The 21,134-nt window shown below is 38.6% G+C and overlaps 1 protein-coding gene across 1 annotated transcript in view; it reads right to left on the bottom strand.

The window, feature by feature from the left end:
- Positions 1-3,286, bottom strand: part of REEP3 (receptor accessory protein 3) — an 81,596-nt gene extending 78,310 nt beyond the window's left edge. Inside the window, exon 1 of the mRNA XM_008056065.2 lies at positions 3,228-3,286. Coding sequence (XP_008054256.2) covers positions 3,228-3,286 — 59 coding nt within the window. The remainder of the gene's footprint in view (positions 1-3,227) is intronic.
- Between the last annotated feature and the right edge of the window lie 17,848 nt (positions 3,287-21,134).

Here is a 21,134-nt window from a genome sequence, read left to right as displayed (position 1 = left end):
TGAGGTTTTACATTTAGGTCTCTGATCCATTTGGAGTTAACCTTTGTGCATGGGGATACACTATACATTCTTAAAAAGCTTCACAAAATACAACTCCAGGCTCTGTCAAAGCATATGGACTTGATCGGGCTTGGTGGCTCAGCCTGTAATCTCAGCACTTTGGGAGGCTGAGGAGAGTGACTGCTTGAGTACTCGAGACCAGCCCAGGCAACTTGGCGAGGCTTCGTCTCTACAATAAATAAAAAATTAGCTGGGCGTGGTAGCGCACGCTTGTAGTTCCAGCTACTTGGAAGGCTGAAGCAGAAGGATCACCAGAGCCCAGCAGGTCAATGCTGGGGTGGCCATGAGTGTACCACTGCACTCCAGCATGGGCAATGGAGTGAGACTATAACTCAAAGAAAAAAAAAGAGTATGGACTCCATTAATAATCCAGTTTACACTAGAGATACCACCTAAAACCAGTGAAATTTACAAAAGATAGCCTGGAGTAACTATGACAAACATGCAGAGGTAATTCCGCTACTTTCCATTCCTGTGATCAAGAAAGGGATTGCTAGGCATTTACTGAATTTGTGTCTGCTGACCCTGGTTTCAGAAGCCTTATTAACACAGCATCATATTCTCACAGTAACAAAGGACACAAGATAAGTAGACCTCTCTGTCATCATTTACCATTTTTGTTCTAAATCTATATTCCTGTAGGTGGTATCATCTTAACTTTGGATTAAACTTGGTCATCAGGTTATATTTCTACAATACTATACTTATCTTCTTTGGAGGAAAAGTCATACTCCATTCTTGATTTTTCTCAAAGTATAATATAAGAAACTGCTGGCTGGGCTCGGTGGCTCAGCCTGTAATCCCAGCACTTTGGGAGGCCGAGGTGAGTGGACTGCCTGAGCCTGCGGGTTCGAGACCCGCCTGGGCAACTTGATGAGACCTCATCTCTACAACAAATCAAAAAATTAGCTGGGCGTGGTAGCGCGCGCCTGTAGTTCCAGCTACTTGGAAGGCTGAGGCGGAAGGATCGCCGGAGCCCAGCAGGTCGAGGCTGCAGTGGCCGGAAGCGGCTACTGCACTCCAGTTTGGGCGACAGAGTGAGACTCCAACTCAAAAAAAAAAAAGAAATTGCTATATGAAACCCATAAGTAGTAGAGAAATATGGCATTGTCTAATATATTAATCAGTATCCCTATATATATTTCATGTGTGAGATTTCCTTTGGAATTCGGTAAAAATGTAATGCTTAGCTTTTGAGAAAATGACACCTTTCTTTCTTTCTGAAAAGAATTTAGCTCTAAGGTTCTAGGCAACCAAGAAAGTTTAAGTAACTGTGATCAGGACCAACCATGGTTCCCCAACTTAGCTCTCAAAATCACCTGGATAATTTCTTCTTTAATACCACTGTTGGCCAGGCCTGGTGGCTCATGCTATAATCTCAGCGCTTTGGTAGACTGAGGTGGAAGGACTGCTTAAATAGGAGTTCAAGACAAACCTGGGCAACATAGCAAGACTTCATCTCTATTATAAACAAACAAACAAACCACTGTTGTTGTTCATCCATACATTACATAATAGATAATTAATGTAAACAATAGATAATTAATGTAAAAAATAGAATAAGGTAGAAATGCAAGGGAAAAATCTTCCATTTTGAAAGAATGCATTTCCCCAGACATAAACGTGAAAACAGTTTCTTTGGTATTCTTATAGTTAAATAATTTACATACATAAACTATACTATAAAAATAAAGGTAAATACTCAAAAACTCATGATTTCCTAATTATTCTGTTTCTAAATAATTTTACATTTTACTATTCCCTTGAAGTTACATATATCTATTGTATCTGGTGGAAGCACTAAGTGTGCTGTGTGCATCTCTTCCCAGTCCAACATTTAGTGTGGTCACATTGGTAGCTTTTTTCTTTTTTTTGAGTCAGAGTTTCACTCTGTCACCCAGGCTGGAGTGCTGCAGCCTCGAACTGCTTGACTCAGGGGATCCTTCTACCTCAGCCTTCCAACTAGCTAGAACTATAGGCTCACGCCACCACACCCAGCTCATTTTTTGATTTATTGTAGAGATGAGGTCTCTCCCAGTTGCCCAGGCTGTTCTTGAACCCCTGGGCTCAGGCAATCCTCTCACCTCTGCCTCCCAAAGTGCTCAGATTACAGGAGTAAGCCACCATGCCTGGCCATATTGGTAGCTTTCAATAGGCTACTGTAGGGGGTACTTTATATCGTGGAATTTTGCAAATAATATGAATTAGTTCCCTTTCCCCAGCTGTCAAGCATTACCAGTGCACGGCTGCCTACATGTGTTTTACTCAAAGGAAACTACAGCATGTTTCTATCAGGAGGACAATAGAACACTATACATAGGGGGAATTAACAGAATTTAATGAAATAAAAAAGGCAGCCCAGCCTGTATGACAATCAAGTTTAAAAATGGTCTCATGCAAGATGAAGAAAAAGATTTTCCACCCTTTATCATAGCTCACTCCAATTCTGTTTGAATATTCGTTCTCTAATATTAACAGACTACAGTGAATTTTAAAAATAGAATCTTAATCTTAATAGGGAATCCTAAAAATAGTCTATAACAATGGTTTTCTGACTTTTTTCAAAGTATTATTTTTTCCCCAAGAGGAAATCTTTCTTAAGAACCTCATAAATAAAAGATTTAAAAGCAATTAGCAGGTGCCTGAGACAATTTAATTTCATTGATTATAGAATCCTCTGAGAACTATTTGAAAAGCATCCCCTATAAATGATTCAGTACTTTCCAAAGCTGTCTATGTATGAATATAAAAATCAACTGGGAGGGAGAATCTCTGGCAATAGGGCCCAAGAATCTAAATTTCAAAATTTCACATCTTCAACAAACTAAGGTGTGATAATATTATGTTTACTTCAGTTTGGGATTAAAACTGATTAAGAGTAAGCAACATGCTGTCAGCATGGTATGGATTCAGTTTAACTAGATTTTTTTTTTAACATAGGCAATGTAAAAGTCATTATTAGGTTACCTTGACTTTTGCCAAACTCTATACTTAGATGCTAAAATAAATGTTAAGTGATCATGATAAAGGAAAAAAGTTACAAAAAATAAACTAGAATGATAACAATTTACTATGTCTTTGAAAATAATCCATTAGTGCCTGCTTAAGACCAGATAATTACAAGCAGTGCAAGGTCCAGTGATAACCAATGTATTTGTGTAAGTTACCCTGTGATAAACTTCCTATCACTGCTGAAGTAGCCATCAGGTAGCAAAAGTTCATGCATGATCACTGGCAAAATAATATGTAACTTTTGTCTTATACAAATATTAAGAAAAAGATCTGTTGCTAAAAATCCCTGTTAGTAGAGAATTCTCATTTAGTAAAACAATGGTTAAGCGGCTAAAACCTTAAGTAAAAATATGAAAATTACATAGAGGAAGAAAAGGTTAAGCCCATTTAAAAAAAGAAACCCAAATCCCACATTCTATAACCAATAAACCAAACAAGTTTAAAACCACCAAGGAGAGAAAAAGACAGTGAAAATTCCTTTGAAAGACTTTATTTTACTTGTTTTTCATAACAGTCATCAAGAGCTACGAAGCTTGGAATTTTCATGTTGTCAGAGCTAAACTTCTAATTTTATTCAAGAGGTTCTAATTTCTACTCTAAAAAGAAAGCTAAAGATAAAACCAAGGGAAAGGAAAAAATCAAACCACTGTAAATCAGACTCGAACTTCTTCATCTCCTTCCCCACTACCACCCAGCCACGCTCCACTACCACCACAAGGGCCTACTATGTGGTAGACCCCGACAAAGAAAAATGCTTAAAAGAACGCTGAACTCTGTAGAATACACTGCAGAACCCTGAAGCACTCAAGTAACTCAGCATCCTGTGGGCAGAGTTCCACAGAGTGACTCACATAGTTGAAAGATGACAATGGTCTCTACAATCTGCAGCATTCCACAATTTCCAACTGCAATTTTTCCATTCTGACTGTCACTACAAATAAGAAACTCATAGATGGGGATGGTATTATTGTTCTAGTTCTACAAGTCATCAAAGTAAGGCTCAGAGAGATAAAGTATCTTATGAATTAAGCACTCGGCAAGTATTAAAGTCAAAACAAAAAAAAAACACAGACCTGTACTCTTTCCTCTATACCAAAAAAAGCCCCCAAAACAAAACTTGTACTTCATAACAATGTATAGCTCATAGCATATCCCCAATATTAGTAGCTGAATGAAGTCAACATTCAGAAGCTTTCTAAGTAATTGTAATCATGACCCACCAATATACTACCATCATATATAGAAAGATATCTGAGACCCATTTTTTGATTGTAAACTAAATCGACATAAAGGAGAATCTTTAATGAACATTCATCACATGCTCCAATTCCTATCACACTGGTTAGGTAACTATATTTGAAGGAGTTAAGAATTATTCATACCATCTGATCAATTCCTGACTCCTGAATAACTCTTTTTTTTTTTTTTTTTTTGAGTTGGAGTTTCACTCTGTCGCCCAGCCTGGAGTGCAGTGGCCGCTGGGCTGGGCGATCCTTACACCTCAGCCTTCCGAGTAGCCGGAATTACAGGCACGCGCTACCACGCCCGGCTAATTTTTTGATTTATTATAGAGATGACGTCTCGCCTGTCCAGGCGGGTTTCGAACCCGTGGGCTCAGACAATTCACTCACCTCAGCCTCCCAAAGGCGTCGGATTACAGGCCGAGCCAGCGAGCCCGGCTCTGAGTAACTCTTAAATCAGAGGAACTGTTTATTTTATTTAGCCCCTTAAACACAGGATTTGTAAAACCCAAACTTACTATTAGGCCCATCGACTTAAAGATAACTTGAGAGTTCAGTTGTAATCTAAGGTTTTTTAAAAAAGCTTCTGGTGAAGAAAAATCACACACAAATCAATTTTGAAAATGCTGAAAAAACTTTGTCTCCTAAAACAAAATCTCTACACAAATTAAAGGAGGATGACTAAGGAAAGCCATAAACACAGATTTTACCTTTTTCTGTGCAATTCATTCAGTATCACATGACTACGTACGAAACTTCCCTGAATTGAACTCAGATCTAAAATTTCACCGTTTTCCCCTCAAACATTCATACCTGCTGTGCAATCTAAGCTACAGTCACTTCAAATGAGCAATGAAATTCTTTTCTAGGCAAATTTAGTATTTTGCTTTCACATAATCTTTAATTCTTATTCATTAAACCAAAACAGGTAACACCAATGACATACTAGGTGCCAAGGTGCTGCTTTTTCTATCACTAGGGATATAGTAGTAAACTCTGCTTTTTAATTAAAACTAAATTTGTGATAATCTGGACCCAAAACATTCCATTTTCATATTTTGTAAACCACTTCCTTCATTTCATTTATTCAAATCATTCTAATACCTCTAGCATCTCCAGCTCAGTAATTTTTCCCATGCCACTCCCTACAGCCAGAACAATCTCTCTCTTTATGTGAGAGATCTCCCTCCTCTCATAGGCATGCTGTATGTCACTGTCTTCCATGAATGAGGTTTAAAGGTTTATTTTCCTTATTTTGTACAGCAAGCAAACAAAAACATAAGTTATATTACAAAAATAACAAACAGAACATAAAAATTAAGCATTGTAAAAGCATTTTAAAATATTCTCCATGTCCTCTTGAGATGATCAAATGACAGAGGGAACGCCTAAGTATTTTCTCAGCACAAGAAAATCAGACAGGAGAACTTTACTTCTATCTTGGATAACTTAGTAGAAAAGGACACAAACATGTGTGTCACAAGAATTACACTACCACTTAATTTAATTCTGACATCAGCGCAAAACCAGCATGCTGAGTGGTTGGCACTACCAAGCCCCTGGCCTCTTATGAAACACTGCTTGTTTTATAAAAGGCCATTTAGAATGACCCTATTTGAGAAATGATTTAATCTCCACAAATCCTGACTTTGCTATTTTTTTTTTCTCCCTGAAGAAACGCATATAAGTGATTAAATGAAGAGCAGTCTTTCTAGCAACTGAAAGGAAAGGATGTTAAAATTCCTCATCATGAGGGGACTATAAGACTAAAGACAAATATAATTAAATTCGATGTTACTTGAATGGATTCTGTATTAAAATCAACAATACAGCAACATAAGGCATTCTTAGGGCAATTGGGCATTTTAAATAGGAATTGTACTTCAGATGTACTTTTTTATTTTTTATTTTTTTGAGTCAAGGTCTTACTCTGTCACCCAGGCTGGAGTGCAGTGGCAAGACCATGATGATCATGGCTCACAGTCTCGACCTCTTGGGCACAAGTGATCCTTCCACCTCAGCATCCCCAATAGCTGGGACTCCAGATGCATGCCACCCTGCCTGGTTAATTTTTAAATTTTTGGTAGAGACAAGATTTCACTATGTTGCCTGGTCTGGCACTTCTGGGCTCAAGCAATGCTGCCTGCTTGGCTTCCCAAAGTGTTGGGATTACAGGTGTGAGTCACCCCACCTGGCTCTCTCAGTGTGTTATTTCTTAGGTGAAATTTGTCTTGTGTTATATAAGAGAATAACTAGGACTAAAATTTCATAATGTCTACGACTTACTTTTTTTAAAAAGAAAACTACTTTTGGCTGGGGTCGGTGGCTCAGCCTGTAATCCCAGCACTTTGGGAGGCTGAGGCAAGTGGATTGCCTGATCCCACGGGTTCGAGACCAGCCTGGGCGACTTGGTGAGCCCTCGACTCTATAATAAATCAAAAATTAACTGGGCGTGATAGTGTGCACATGTAGTTCCAGATACTTGGAAGGCTGAGGCGGAAGGATTGCCAGAGCCCAGCAGGCTATCAATATTACTAATCACTGATGATGTTAACCTGGATCACCTGGCTGGGGTGGCTGTGAGTGGGCCACTGCACTTTAGCCTGGGCGACAGAGTGAGACTCTAACTCAAAAAAAAAACAAAACAAAAAGAAAACTATGTTTAGGATAGTTTTACACATAGTACAGTTAGTTGCCATATGCTCCACACCTAGTATCCTCTATTATTAAGATTTTTTTTTCTGAGTTGGAGTCTCACTCTTGTCGCCCAGGCTAGAGTGCAGTGGCACGCTCACGGCCACCACAGCCTCAACCTGCTGGTTCAGGTAATTCTCTTGCCTCGGCCTCCCAAAGTGCTGAGATTACAGGCTGAGCCACCACGCCCGGCCTATTACTAAGATTTTACATTGAGCTGGGTGTGGTGGCTCACACCTGTAATTTCAGCACTTTGGGAAACAGAGGTGAGAGGACTATCTGAGCTCAGGGGTTCGAGATTAGCCTGGGCAACTTGGCAAGATCTCATCTCTACAATAAATAAAAAAATCAGCCAGGCTTGGTGACACATGCCTGTAGTTCCAGCTACTTGGAAGGTTGAGGCAAAAGGATCGCTTGGGCCCAGCAGGTCAAGGCTGTGGAGGCCATGAGCGTGCCACTGCACTACAGCCTGGCGGGAAACAGAGTGAGACCCCAACTCAAAAAATAAATAAAATAAATAAAAAAATAGAAGTGCATAATAAAAAAAGATTTTACATTGATATGACACATTTGTCACAATTAAGAAACTAATAATAATACTTAATTATTAACTAAAGTCCATACTTTATTCAGATTTGCTTGGTTTTTACATAATGTCTCGTTTCTGATTTAGGATCCCATCTGGGATTGCATCCACTTACCATATTACATTTAATCATCATGTCTCTCCAGGCTCCTTAGAAAGTTTCTCAAGCCTTCTTTATTTTTGATAACGTTGATTTTAGAATGTCCCTCAATTAGGGATTTTCTAAAGTTTTTCTCACAGTTAGTCTTAAGACATGGGTTTTGGGAGGATTATCACAAAGATGGTGGGTTATTTTCATCAACATATCAGGGATACATACTATCAATATTACTTATCACTGATAATGTTAACCTGGATCACCTGGCTGAAGTAATATATGTCAAATGAAGTTACTAACACCACCTCCGAGTTTTCCATACATACTTTTTGATATGAAGTCACTATGTACAGCTTATGGGGAGGGAATAACGAATTATTTTTTGGAGGGTGGGTCCCTTGTAGTACAGGCTTCCCCCACTAGGTAAGGTTCTAGGAACCCTTCAGCATCAGTGTAACAGCTAACATTGTTGTGAGAGGCTGCATTCAGCTTCAGTGAATTTTTTTGGAGATTCTTTCAACACATTTGCCCATTTCACGATGGATGATTTACACGAACAACCTGCCCACACCACACTGAGTGTTCAGCAGTTTTTGATCAAAAATGGCATATCCTCCCTATTTACCCGATCTCGCCTGAATGACATTTTTTGTTTCCCTGGATGAAAAAAGTCCTCAAAGGAAAATGTTTTGCCAATGTGGAAGAGACGAAACAAAAAATGGCAGAAGCACTAAAAGGCCTCAAAATGGACAAGTTCAAAAACTGCTTTGAGCAGTGGAAAAAGTGTCTTGAAAGGTGTATTGCATCAAACAGAGAGTAAATACACGAGTTTTAATAAGTAAATTCCAGTTTTGGGGGTTCCCCTTTGTATACTTAAGGAGTGGGAGTTATACTCTACTTCCTTGAGGTGGAGCATTTACATACATTATTTGGACTTCTTCTGCATGGCAGATTTGCCTTTTCTCCTCTATTCATTTATTTTTTATCAGTACGGACTCGTGGATATTTATTTTACGCTTTGGGTTATAATCCAATACTACTTTACTTTGCTGCTTAAACTGTTCCAGATTTGGTTATTGGATCTCTTTCCGTTGGTACCTGTGTCCCTTTAACATACCTCCATCACTGTTTTTATTTTGTTTTGAGCACGTCTTTACTTTCTGGCACTACAAGATGCTCAAGGCTCATTTTCTAGATTTCCTGTCCATTCCTAGAATCAGTCATTTCTCCAAGGAGCTCCTGTTCCTTTTATTGGAAAATGACATTTGAAACCAAGATCTGAATGTTAGCTCTTCTTGTTACTACTGGAGTGCTGTTGATTCTAGGTTCTTCTTAGTCTATTTCATATTTTAATCAATGATTTTGTAGATTACTGTAATCTTTTATATTTATGAATTTTGCTAAAATGTATATATTGTATATTTGGAAACCTTTATATTAAATAACTATTTGCATTTACATTAAGTAAGGTTTTCCAAGATCAAGTAAATACCTGTATCTCTAGATATTTTTAGTTCATTTATAGCTTATTTCTTTTCTTTTGATGTGGAGGGAAGTAGACACCTGGTGAGCAGTGTTGACTACCTTAACCCTGAGCTCTGGATTTGGAACTAATGTTACTCAGTCAGGGAAAGAATACCAGGTCTTCTGTTGGGGATTTTAGCCTTACCAACTAGAAAACACATCATTAACAATCTCAGCCAGGCTCGGTGGCTCAGCCTATAATCCCGTGCTTTGGGAGGCTGAGGTGAGGGATTGCCTGAGCCTGCGAGTTTGTGACCCGTCCAGGCAACTTGGTGAGACCTCATCTCTACAATAAATCAAAAAATTAGCTGGTTGTGGTAGCGCGCACCTGTAGTTCCAGCTACTTGGAAGGCTGAGGACTTCCAAAGTGCTGGGAATACAGGAATGAGCCACTGCACCTGGCCTTTCTTTCCCTTTCTTATCTATAACTTCTCGCTCCTATAGTGAGAAACATGTACTTAATTGTTCAATTCCGGCATACATCCATAGTGGTTTTAGAATAATTAACCTACATGTCCATAGGATATAATTTTACCAACTCGAGTACTGTATTATGTACAGTTTATTCTTTTGTCACATTCTGTATCCCATCATGGATTCCCCCAACCTCCTCAATTTCTAAAAATTTGCATGTATTAAGTGAACTCACTCTATGTGCTATAAAGTTGTATAGGTTTTGACAAATGCATAATGGCATATACCCAACATTTAGTATCATATGGGACAATTTTATTGCCCTAAAACACCCCTGTGCTTCACCTACTTAATCCTTCCCCTCCCTACCACCATTGTTTAAAATCTCTATAGTTTTAAATTTTCCAGAATGGCATGTGAATGGAATCAGATAGTATGTGTAGACTTCTCCAGTTTTATTTATCCATTCACTTAGTAAAGGACCTCTTTTTTTTTTTTTTTGAGTTGGAGTCTCACTCTGTCACCCAGACTGGAGTGCAGTGGCTGCTCCTGGCCACCGCAGCCTCGATCTGCTGGGCTCCGGCGATCCTTCCGCCTCAGCCTTCCGAGTAGCTGGAAGTACAGGCGCGCGCTGCCACGCCTGGCTGATTTTTTGATTTATTGTAGAGATGAGGTCTCGCCAAGTTGTCCATGTGGGTCTCGAACCCAGGGGCTCAGGCAATCCACTCACCTCAGCCTCCCAAAGGTGCAGGATTACAGGTTGAGCCACCAAGCCCGGCTGTAAAGGACCTCTTAATTGCTTAGTTTTGGGTGACTACGAACAAACTATTAACATTTGCATGCAGATTTTTGTATGACTGTAAGTTTTCATTTCAGTTGGATAAATATGTGAAAGCATGATTGCTGGACTATATGGTTAAGACTATGTTCAGCTTTTTAGAAACAGACAAACTGTCTTTCAAAGTGTCTGTACCATTTTGCATTTCGAACAGCAATGATTGAGAGTTGTTTTGCATTTTGACAGCAACTGGTATTGACAGTTATAATTTTGGACATTCTAATAGGTGTACACTGACATCTCACTGTTGCTTTAATTTCATTTCCCTAATGATAAATTATGCTGAGCATCTTTTTTATGTATTTATTATCTGTATTTCTTTTTTTTGGGTGAAGTGTCTATTCAGTTCTTTTTTCCATTTTTAAATTGGGTTATTTTCTTATTTTTGAGTTTTAAGAGTTCTTTGTATATTTTAGATACAAGTTCTTCATTAGATATATGTTTTACAAATATTTTTTTTCCAATCTGTGATTTGCCTTTTTCATTTTCTTAACAATATCTTTCACAGAGCAGCTTTTAGTCCAACTTACTAATTTTTTTTCTTTCATGGATTGTGCTTTTAGTGTCATATCTAAAATTACAATAAGGTATATCATCCTTTTAAATTAATTTTAACGAAAGGCGCAAGGTCTCTAGGTTCATTTTTTTGGCACATGATTGTCTGATTGTTGCAGCACCATTTATTGAATTGTTAACAATAGGTGATTCTTGGTGAAGCGTAAATGGGTGTTCATTATACTTCAACTTTTCTGTAGCTTTAAGTTTTTTCAATAAAAATCTGTGAAGCACTTTTACAAAATAGGCAGGGATGAATGAAGTACATTTTAAATGTAATTTCATTAAATCTTTTGTTTCTCAGGGGTTAAATTTGCTATCTAAAAGAGTGTAACTCTGTAGAAAACTGAATTGCCTAACAACTGGATTAACAAACTACCATATTCCTAGAGAAAAATGTAAATGAGAAATACTAGTAAGTGAGACATAGGAATGTTCAAAATATTTTTATTAAAACATTCCTACAATAACTGTGGGTCATCTATTTCTCTTCCAAGTGGTTAGTTTTTGCTTTAAGTATTTTCCAGGCTATGCTATTAGGTGCATGCAAATTTAGAATTAATATTTCTTCCTGATAAATTGAACTTTTTCTCATTATAGGTTGACCATCTGTACCTCTACCAATACTTTCTGTCATAAAGTCTGTTTTGTCTGATATAAAATATGTATTCCAGCTTTCTTTTGTTTAAAATTTGCCTTTACATTTTTTAACCCTTTACTTTAAAACTTGTCTACATTCTCATTTTTAGATGTAAAATAAATCTACATATTCTTTAAAATATGTAACTATATTTGTTTTGCTATGCTGTCTAAAATCATTGTCTTTCTTTTAACTAGAACTGTGAGTGCATTTGCATTTATTGTAATTCCATGTTTTCTACTGGTCTTACCTGTTCCAGTTTTCTTTTTAAATTTTTTAAATTTTAAAGATGTGGGGCACAGTTCAGATTTAGGTATACAAGCAGTCATTGTACAGGTAAAGTTTGGGCCTCCCTTTGGTTCCCACTGCAGCATATTGAAATTATATGCCCCTCCTTCCCTGGCAGTGTCCCACTACTGCCAATCCTTTCCTTAGTGTATAATGGTAAATGTTCACGGTCCACTTATGAATGAGAACATATAGTACTCAGTTCTTTGTTTCCGTGATAGCTGAGTATGATAGACTCTAAATCCATCCAAGTTGCTATGAAGTTCACAATTTTGTCCTTCTTTATGGCTGTGTAACATTCTATTGTGTATATGTACCCCATTTAAAAAATCCAGTCCAGTTTTGATGGGCAGCATGGTTGGTTCCATGTTTTTGCTATTGTGAATAGTGCTGCAATAAACATGCATGTGCTGGTATTTTTTTTGTAGAGTGATTTAAGTTCCTCCGGGTATATTCCCAGAAGGGGGATTGCTGGGTCATGTGGAAGGTCAATTTCCAGTTCTTTTAGGAATTGCCACACTGTTTTCCATAGAGGTTGAACTAGTTTGTATTTCATTTTTCTTTTTCTCTCTCCTCTCCTCATTTCCTTCCATAGAATGAAAGAGACATAGTTCTTTAGTTCTTTGATTTTCAGCTTTATGCTATTGGACTATTTACATTTGGGTCAGTCCTTGGTGTTGTTTCCTGCCCAGCATACCTCACTGGAAACATGAGAAACAAAAAGTTAATGTCATTCGTTTTCAGAAAATGCCCTTGTGTGAAAGCTAGCTTTAGTGCTTCCTTTACATGGCTGGGCCTTGACCTCTGAGCAATCCATACTCTCTAATTGGCTCAACCCTAATACTGCATTTTAAAAATAACTCAAAAAGCATTTATGTGAGCTGTTAGAAGAGATCACCATCAAACATTTTCAGTGCTCTGCCTAATATGTGACAATAGTGAATATTTTATATTTTATGTAACATTAATTGGTTCTAAAGATTTTAGCTGACCATGTTGCCAACTAGTATTTGATTTTCATTTTTTTTTTTGGTTTTTTTGTTTGTTTTTTCTTTTCTTTTTTTTTTTTTGAGTTGGCGTCTCACTCTGTCGCCCAGACTGGAGTGCAGTGGCCGCTCGCGGTCACCGCAGCCTCGACCTGCTGGGCTCCGGCGATCCTTCCGCCTCAGCCTTCCGAGGAGCCGGAATTACAGGCATGCGCTATCACGCCCGGCTGATTTTTTGATTTATTGTAGAGATGAGGTCTCGCTGCCCAGGCGGGTCTCGAACCCGCGGGCTCAGGCAATCCACTCACCTCAGCCTCCCAAAGGCATGGGATTACAGGCTGAGCCACCGAGCCTGGCTTGATTTTCATTTTATTTTTAAGAATATTGACCGGGTTCAGTGGCTTGGCCGGTAATCCCAGCATTTTGGGAGACTGAGGTAAACAGATTGCCTGAGCCAATGTCTCTATAATAAATAAAAAATTAGCAGGGCGTGGTGGCGTGTGCCTGTAGTTTCGGCTACTTAGAAGGCTGGAGCCCAACAGGTCAATGCTGGGGTGGCCGTGAGTGTGTCATGGCACTTCAGCCTAGGCTACAGAGTGAGACTCCAACACACACACACACACACACACACACACACACACACACAAAATAATAATAACAATTCATGGTCTGAATGGCTTCCATCACTGGTGCATTTAAAAAATATTTTAGTTAGCATTTTAAAAATTGTTTTCAATGGGAGGGTCCATCATAGTTATAATTTTGTCCATTTTGCTGAAAATAAAACTCTAAACTGCTCTTTATGTTTAAATTTTCAGAGGCTTTGTTGTTTAAAAAAAAAAAAAAGACAATCAGAAAAATCCATAAGATACAAGGAAATCAGTCAGTCTCTCATTAGGCACTTCTGGGACTGGAGGAAATAAAGTAGAGATATGGAGTTCCTTATAACTGATATGAACTATGTAAATTAATCACTTAAACTACTGCTTATGCAGGAAAGTGCGTAATGTTCTTTGATGCTTACGGTAAAAGAGCTTTTCTTAAATCAGTAATCTGAGGTTCAAGAATAGATTTTTTTTTCTTTAAAATGTATCACCATTCAATTTTTAGGCATTTAATTTGAACAATCTCAATTTCTATTCGACCCTAAAGATTTAATAGTACAACATAAAACTCAGGAAGCTCTAATTCTTTCCCCAAAGATATATAAAGAGAATGGAAATGTGGCTCAGCATTACATAATGTTGCCACCAACTCCAGAAACAGAAATGAATGCCTAGCAACAGTAAAGGGTCATCTCAGGAGAGTGCTGATTGCTCATTGGAGCATTCTAAACACAGATGCTTTTCTCTCCTTATCACTTCTAGTCCCTGCTGAACACATGCTGGTTACCTTGGATCCCAGTGCCATCTCATGAGAACCTTCCTCTTACGACAATCAATAACTGACCTGCAGGGCAGCCTCTACCTTTAGGCTACAGTCTTGGAAAAAATAAAAGGGCAAAATAAATTGCGAAACATGTAAATAAGATAGGCATTCTGTGTACAGATGTGTCTCTGTGTTCTTCTTTCCTAGTGATATTTATTTTAAAATATGAATTGCTAGTTTCTTGGTGGTATCTTTCTGATCTCATCCTCCATTCTACAGGTTTTAGCAGCAAGGCTGAAGCCTCCAACTTAATAAAGAGGTTGGTTACCTGTGAGTGTGACTAATATTATTTGATGCTTATGGTAGAAGAGCTTTTCTTAAAATAGTAATCTCGTGTTCAAGAATACATTTTTATTCTCTTTAAATGTACAGCCATTCAAACTTTAGGATACAGTTGAACAATCTTAATTCCTATTCAATCCTAAAGATGTGGTAGTACAAACAAAAACCCAGGAAACACTAATTCTTTTCCCAAAAATGTGGTTCAGCATTACACATGCTCCCACCACTCCAGAAAGAAAAGTGAGAGCACCTATTCCTATGTTTCTTGGTTATTTGCATGTACCCCATTCCTTTTGTGGTGTAAAGTTCCTTGTCCATTTTTCTTTTCTTTTCTTTTTTTTTTTTTTTGAGTTGGAATCTTACTCTGTCGCCCAGACTGTTCCCGGTCACTGCAGCCTCGACCTGCCGGGCTCCGGGGATCCTCCGGCCTCAGCCTTCCAAGTAGCCAGAACTACAGGCATGCGTTACCGCGCCCATCTAATTTTTTGATTTATTGTAGAGATGAGGTCTCACCAAGTTGCCCGGACGGGTCTCGAACCTGCGGGCTCAGGCAATCCACTCACCTCGGCCTCCCAAAGCGCTGGGATTACAGGCTGAGCCACTGAGCCCAGTCTCATTTTTCTTTATGTATTTTGAATATGAGCCTTCCCATGTTACAAATATTTTCTCCCATTCTAGCTTTTGATGAAGGGAAGTGTTTCATTTTAGTCCATTCCAATTTATCAGTATCAGTCTTTTCCTTTATGATTAATGCTTTTTGTGTCATAATTTAAGATTGCTTTTCCTTATCTTAAAGTCATGAAGATATTTTTCTGTATTATCTCTGATAAATTTTATTTATTTATTTTTTTAGCTGCAATTAGACTGGCACTTATTTTTTGTGTATGGTCTGAGGTAGGTGACTATGATTACAGAAACATATGAATATCCAACTGACATACAACCATTACTACAAATAACAGTCTTTTCTCACTGATCTACGGTACCACCTTTGCCATAAAACATATGACATATACGTATGGGTCTCTTTCTAAACTCTATGCTTTTCATTGAGCTATCTGTTTATCCTTGTCCCAATGCCACACTGTCTTAATTACTGTAGCTTTACAATAAATCCTGATATATAATTGAGTATCTTATCCCATTACTAATATCTGATCAAGGATATCACTGCACTGTTTTTATTCTTTGCTCTTCTATTTCAAAATAGTCTTGGCTATTCTTGGCCTTCACATTTTCGAAATAATTTGTCAATCCTCTTCTTCAAGTATACATACTCCCTACTTCATGAGCTCATGCAGTTTCTTTACTTTGAATATCCACTGTCAATCTGCCAAACTATCCTATGAATTCTATATTTAAAATATATCCAGAATCTGACCACTGTTACCAGCCTGGTCCAAATTACCACCCATCTCTCACTGGTTTGTTAAAATCGTCTCTTAGTGGGTTTTGGGACTTCCATCTTTGTCCCTTTAGAGTCTGTTTGCCACAGTAGAAAAATATCTTAAAACAAAATCTGATAATGTCGCTTCTTGGCTCAAAACCCTCCAATGGCTTCCTATCTCACTCAGAATCTGTTTCAATGTCTTTAACAATGGTCCACACCTCTGGTTGCCTTACTGCTCTGCTCCAGCTACATTAACCTCCATGTGCCAAATAGAGACCCATCTTAGGGCCTGCACTTGGTTAGCTTCCTTCCTGGGATGCTCCTCCCCATTATCTGCATGCTAATGCCCTCACTTCCTTCAAGTCTTTGGTCAAACATCTACTTCTTAGAGGCCGTTCATAATTACCCTATTTAAAATTGCAAGTCACTCTTGAGACTAAATGAAAACTAAATTCTAAACACAATATTTTATTTTTCAACAGAAACATAACATTATAAAAAAGAAGTTCTAGTGTTCTGTATTACTGTAGGATGACTATAGTTAGCTATATTTTATAGTTTCAAATAGCTAGAAGGAGGATATTGAATGTTTCCAACACAAAGAAATGATAAATGTTTGAGATGATGGATATGCTAATTACACTGATCTGATCACTGCACATTATGTTATCAAAAAATCACCTTGCACCTCATAAATATGTACAATTATTATGTCAATTTAAAAAATCAGATTAAATTGAAAAGAAACAAAAAAGAAGTACCCATAACCATAAAATATTTAAAAAACAAAGCTTCATTAGTTTCAAACAGCCAATTCTGTCCTCCTAGTATTATTAAAAATAAGATAGCCAGGCTGGGCGCGGTGGCTCAAGCCTGTAATCCCAGAACTTTGGGAGACCAAGGCGAGGGGATTGACTGAGCCCACGGGTTCAAGAACAGCCTGGGCAACTTGGTGAGACCTTGTCTCAACAATAAATCAAAAAATTAGCTGGGTGTGGTAGCTCGCACCTGTAGTTCCAGCTACTTGGAAGGCTGAGGCAGAAGGATTGCCTAAGCCCAGCAGGTCGAGGCTCTGGTGACCATGAGCGTGCCACTGCACTCCAGCCTGGGCAACACAGAGTGAGACTTTGACTCAGAAACAAACAAACAAAAACTCAGTATTATAGATTGTGATGATGGAGTAAGACTCCAACTCAAAAAAAAGATAGTCATAGAAATTAATCACGATAAATACCACAGAGTAACAGATAATAGCCACTTTAGCTGGTCACAAATCTCAAGCTTCTTTCATTTTTTATTTTCAATTTTTAAAGTATGGAGAAGAACTATGTAAGTCAAATAGTCTCTGCTTTAGTGACATTTAACCAATCCTTAATTCATATGCATATGGGACGAATTGGGTCGTTTTCTCAAATCCTTAACATAATAGGTTATTCTTCCCCAATAGCAGTTTTACCAAGTATTACTTTATAAATTTACTATATAATATATGATTCATACTAGATAATATATGAGATATATATGCAAGTTATAAAGTCTTAACAACAAAATGAATACATGCAGATTCAATATCCAAATTAAAATGAGAACACGGCCATAACATCACCTCTGCGTTCCCTTCTATTTACAGTGCTCTTGTTCACCCTTCTCCCTTTGTTCAACACCTGGCAGTTGCTGCTGTTGTTGGAAGTTCATCATTCGTTTTCCCTCTCATGTTTGCCATGTCACAAAATGGTGATACCTTCCACTTAAGTAATCCAAGAGAGAAATCTGAAATTCCTTCCTCCTCCTCACACCCAATCCAAGTCCAATTCCCTCACTTCCCCTAAATCTTTCTCAATTCTGGGTCATGTCCCAAACACTTACGTAAGCCTTAATTCCAACAGTCTTATTTTTCCTGGGGCCTGTCTACCCTTATTCACTTTCCCTGTACCCCCTGTTAATATCATCACTTAAAATCTTTCAATGGTTTTTGTTTGATTTCTCAATAAACAAAAACGCTCTTAATGAGCTATTCAAGGTTACACCTAATTGATCTAACTCCTCTGACTTCTTCAGACTCAACTTTTGCATCTCTGTGCTCCAAGGATCCTAAACTGCTTGATGTTTCTCAGGAGAGTCATATTATTTTTCTATGCCTTGGAATTTTTTGTTCCTTCTGATCAGGGCCTCTTCTTAAGGAGGGTAACTTCAAAGGAGAAGCTGAAAGGTCATTTGCTCTGGGAAGACCTCCTTGTCTCTAGGTGAGGAACCCTTCTTCTATGTTCTTAGAGTATTTTGTACATACTTGAAGTAGCAGTGTGACTCTCTGGGCAAGTCCTTCATCTTTCTGTGTCTGTTTGCTTTTTTGTAGAATATTATAATAAGGACAACTAACTATCTTGCTGTGAACATTACGTGAATTAAGCCACATAACAATGCCAAGCACAATATATTACTAGTATTATACTGTCAGACATTATGAATTTCACTGACTTTCATGGTCTGTGTGTTGAATATTCTTATACAACAGAAATTGTGTCATGTTCAGCTCAGCATCCCTAGGCCTTTCTAATGTATAGCAGGTGCTAAATAAATATTTGCTGAAAGAATAAAAGATAAAAAGTTACTGTGGCTAGAATGGCAGAACCCAATCTTTTGTACACATAAATATACAATATAGCCTAAGTTGAGGCCAGAAAATGAAAAAGTGACAAAAGAAATTGATACATTGCTAAATATTCAATCTGACAGTTCTATGCCCTTCTTTTATAGTCTTTAAAAAATGCAATGGCCAGCCGGGCTCGGTGGCTCAGCCTGTAATCCCGCGCCTTGGTGAGGCTGAGGTGAGTGGATTGCCTGAGCTCACGGGTTCGAGACCCGCCTGGGCAGCGAGACCTCATCTCTACAAAAAATCAGTCAGGCATGGTAGCACATGCCTGTAATTCCGGCTACTTGGAAGGCTGAGGCGGAAGGATCGCCAGAGCCCAGCAGGTTGAGGCTGCGGTGGCCGGAAGCGGCCACTGCACTCCAATCTGGGTGACAGAGTGAGACTCCAACTCAAAAAAAAAAAAAAAAAAAAAAATGCAATGGTCATTTAGGAGTAGAAAATGATGACAGCAGTAGCATTTTTCTAGTGGGTCAAATATAATTATTAGTCACATAATATATCAGTAATTTTAATTCTCAATTTGGCCCACAATGATATCTTTTTATCATGACTTATTAAGCTATAAAGTCAAAAAAGCAGTAATAGTAGTCTAATATCCTTCAGTAACAGAAGTCTCAATGTCAACATACATACACAAATGGTCTTGTTTCCCAATGTTATATTCATTGGGATTGAGGTCATTTTCCTCATCTCTAATTCACCACTATTTTGTGGAAAGCATTCATTCAAAAAGACTTTACTTCATTATAAAAAATTCTTTTCACAAAATGCTTTTCAATGTATGGCCCAAAGTTTACCTTTTATTTTTCTTTTTTTGAGTCAGAATCTCACTCTGTTGCTCAGGCTGGAATGCAGTGGCACTCTCACGGCCACTGCAACCTCAACCTGCTGGGCTCTAGTGATCCTTCTGCCTCAGCCTCCCAAGTAGCCGGAACTACAGGTGTGCGCTACCATGCCCAACTAATTTTTGATCTATTGTAGAGATGAGGTCTCGCTAAGTTGCCCAGGCTGGTCTCAAACCCGCGGGCTCAAGCAATCCTCTCGCCTCGGCGCCCCAAAGTGCTGGGATTACAGGCTGAGCCACCAAGCCCTGCCTTTTTTTTTTTTGTTTCCACAGCAACACACTGAACTATACTTAAAATAACACATAGCTTTTCTCAGGGTTTAGGGAAAGGAATATAATTTCTTTAAAAAAAAATACACACACATATCAACTACATAAAAATGTGATTTGGGCCAGGAGAGGTTGTTCACGTCTGTAATCTCAGCACTTTGGGAGGCAGAGGCAAGAGGACTGCCTGAGCCTAAGGGTTTGAGACTAGGCTGGGCAACATAGCGAGATCTCATATCTATAATAATAATAATAAAAAAAATTAGCCGGGCGTGGTGGTGTATGCCTGTGGTTCCAGCTACTTGGAAGGCTGAGGCAGGAGGATCTTTTGAGCCCAGCAGGTTGAGGCTGTGGTAGCTGTGACCATGCCACTACACTCCAGGCTGGGCGACAGAGTGAGACTTCAACTGAAAAAAAAAATCAACCTAGCCGGGCTTGGTGGCTCAGCTTGTAATCTCAGCGCTTTGGGAGGCTGAGGTGAACGGACTGCCTGAGCCCATGGGTTCGAGACCCGCCTGGACAACTTGGTGAGACCTCATCTCTACAATAAAACAAAAAATTAGTCAGTGTGGTAGTGCACGTCTGTAGTTCCAGCTACTTGGAAGGCTGAGGTGGAAGGATCGCTGGAGCCCAGCAGGTCGAGGCTGCGGTAGCCGGGAGCGGCCACTATACTCCAGTCTGGGTGACAGAGTGAGACTCCAACTCAAAAAAAAACAAAAACAAAAACAAAAACAAAATCAACCAAACAAAAATATACATAATTTGTAAAATGAACGTCTCTTGCAAATATTGTTATAAATAGTATTGTAATGTCATGTGACCCTATTTGTCACTAAGAAAAACTTCTTGTAAATGTTATCCCCTCTACCCAAATATTTAAACTTAAGATTTTTTTCCTATGAGATTCATTCTATAATAATCAATCTTTTTTTAGTAAGCTAAAAGTTAGGTACTTTTAGTAGCATGAATCATGATCTAAGGGCTGACAAATGACTGATTTTATTCTTCATTTTGAATCAGTTTTACTTTCCTATCAACAAAATAGAGGCAACTTAATTAATCAAATCATCCTTCTTGGCTGGACTTGGTGGCTTAGCCTGTAATTCCAACACTTTGGTAGGCCCAGGCGAGTGGATTGTCTGAGGCTGCGGGTTGAAGACCAGTCCGGGCAACTTGGCGAGACCTTGTCTCTATAATAAATAAAAAATTAGCTGGTAGTTCCAACTACTTGGAAGGCTGAGGAGGATCACCGGAGCCTAGCAAGCTGATACTGGGGTGGCCGTGAGTGTGCCACTGCACTCCAGCCTTGGTGATGGAGTGAGACTCCAATTAAAAAAA

Source organism: Carlito syrichta, unplaced genomic scaffold (assembly GCF_000164805.1).
Source record: "Carlito syrichta isolate Samal-C Ts95f unplaced genomic scaffold, Tarsius_syrichta-2.0.1 Scaffold302087, whole genome shotgun sequence".
NCBI lineage: Eukaryota > Metazoa > Chordata > Mammalia > Primates > Tarsiidae > Carlito > Carlito syrichta.
The sequence above is the reverse complement of the archived record's forward strand: the minus strand, read 5'-3'. Positions and strand labels throughout refer to the sequence as shown.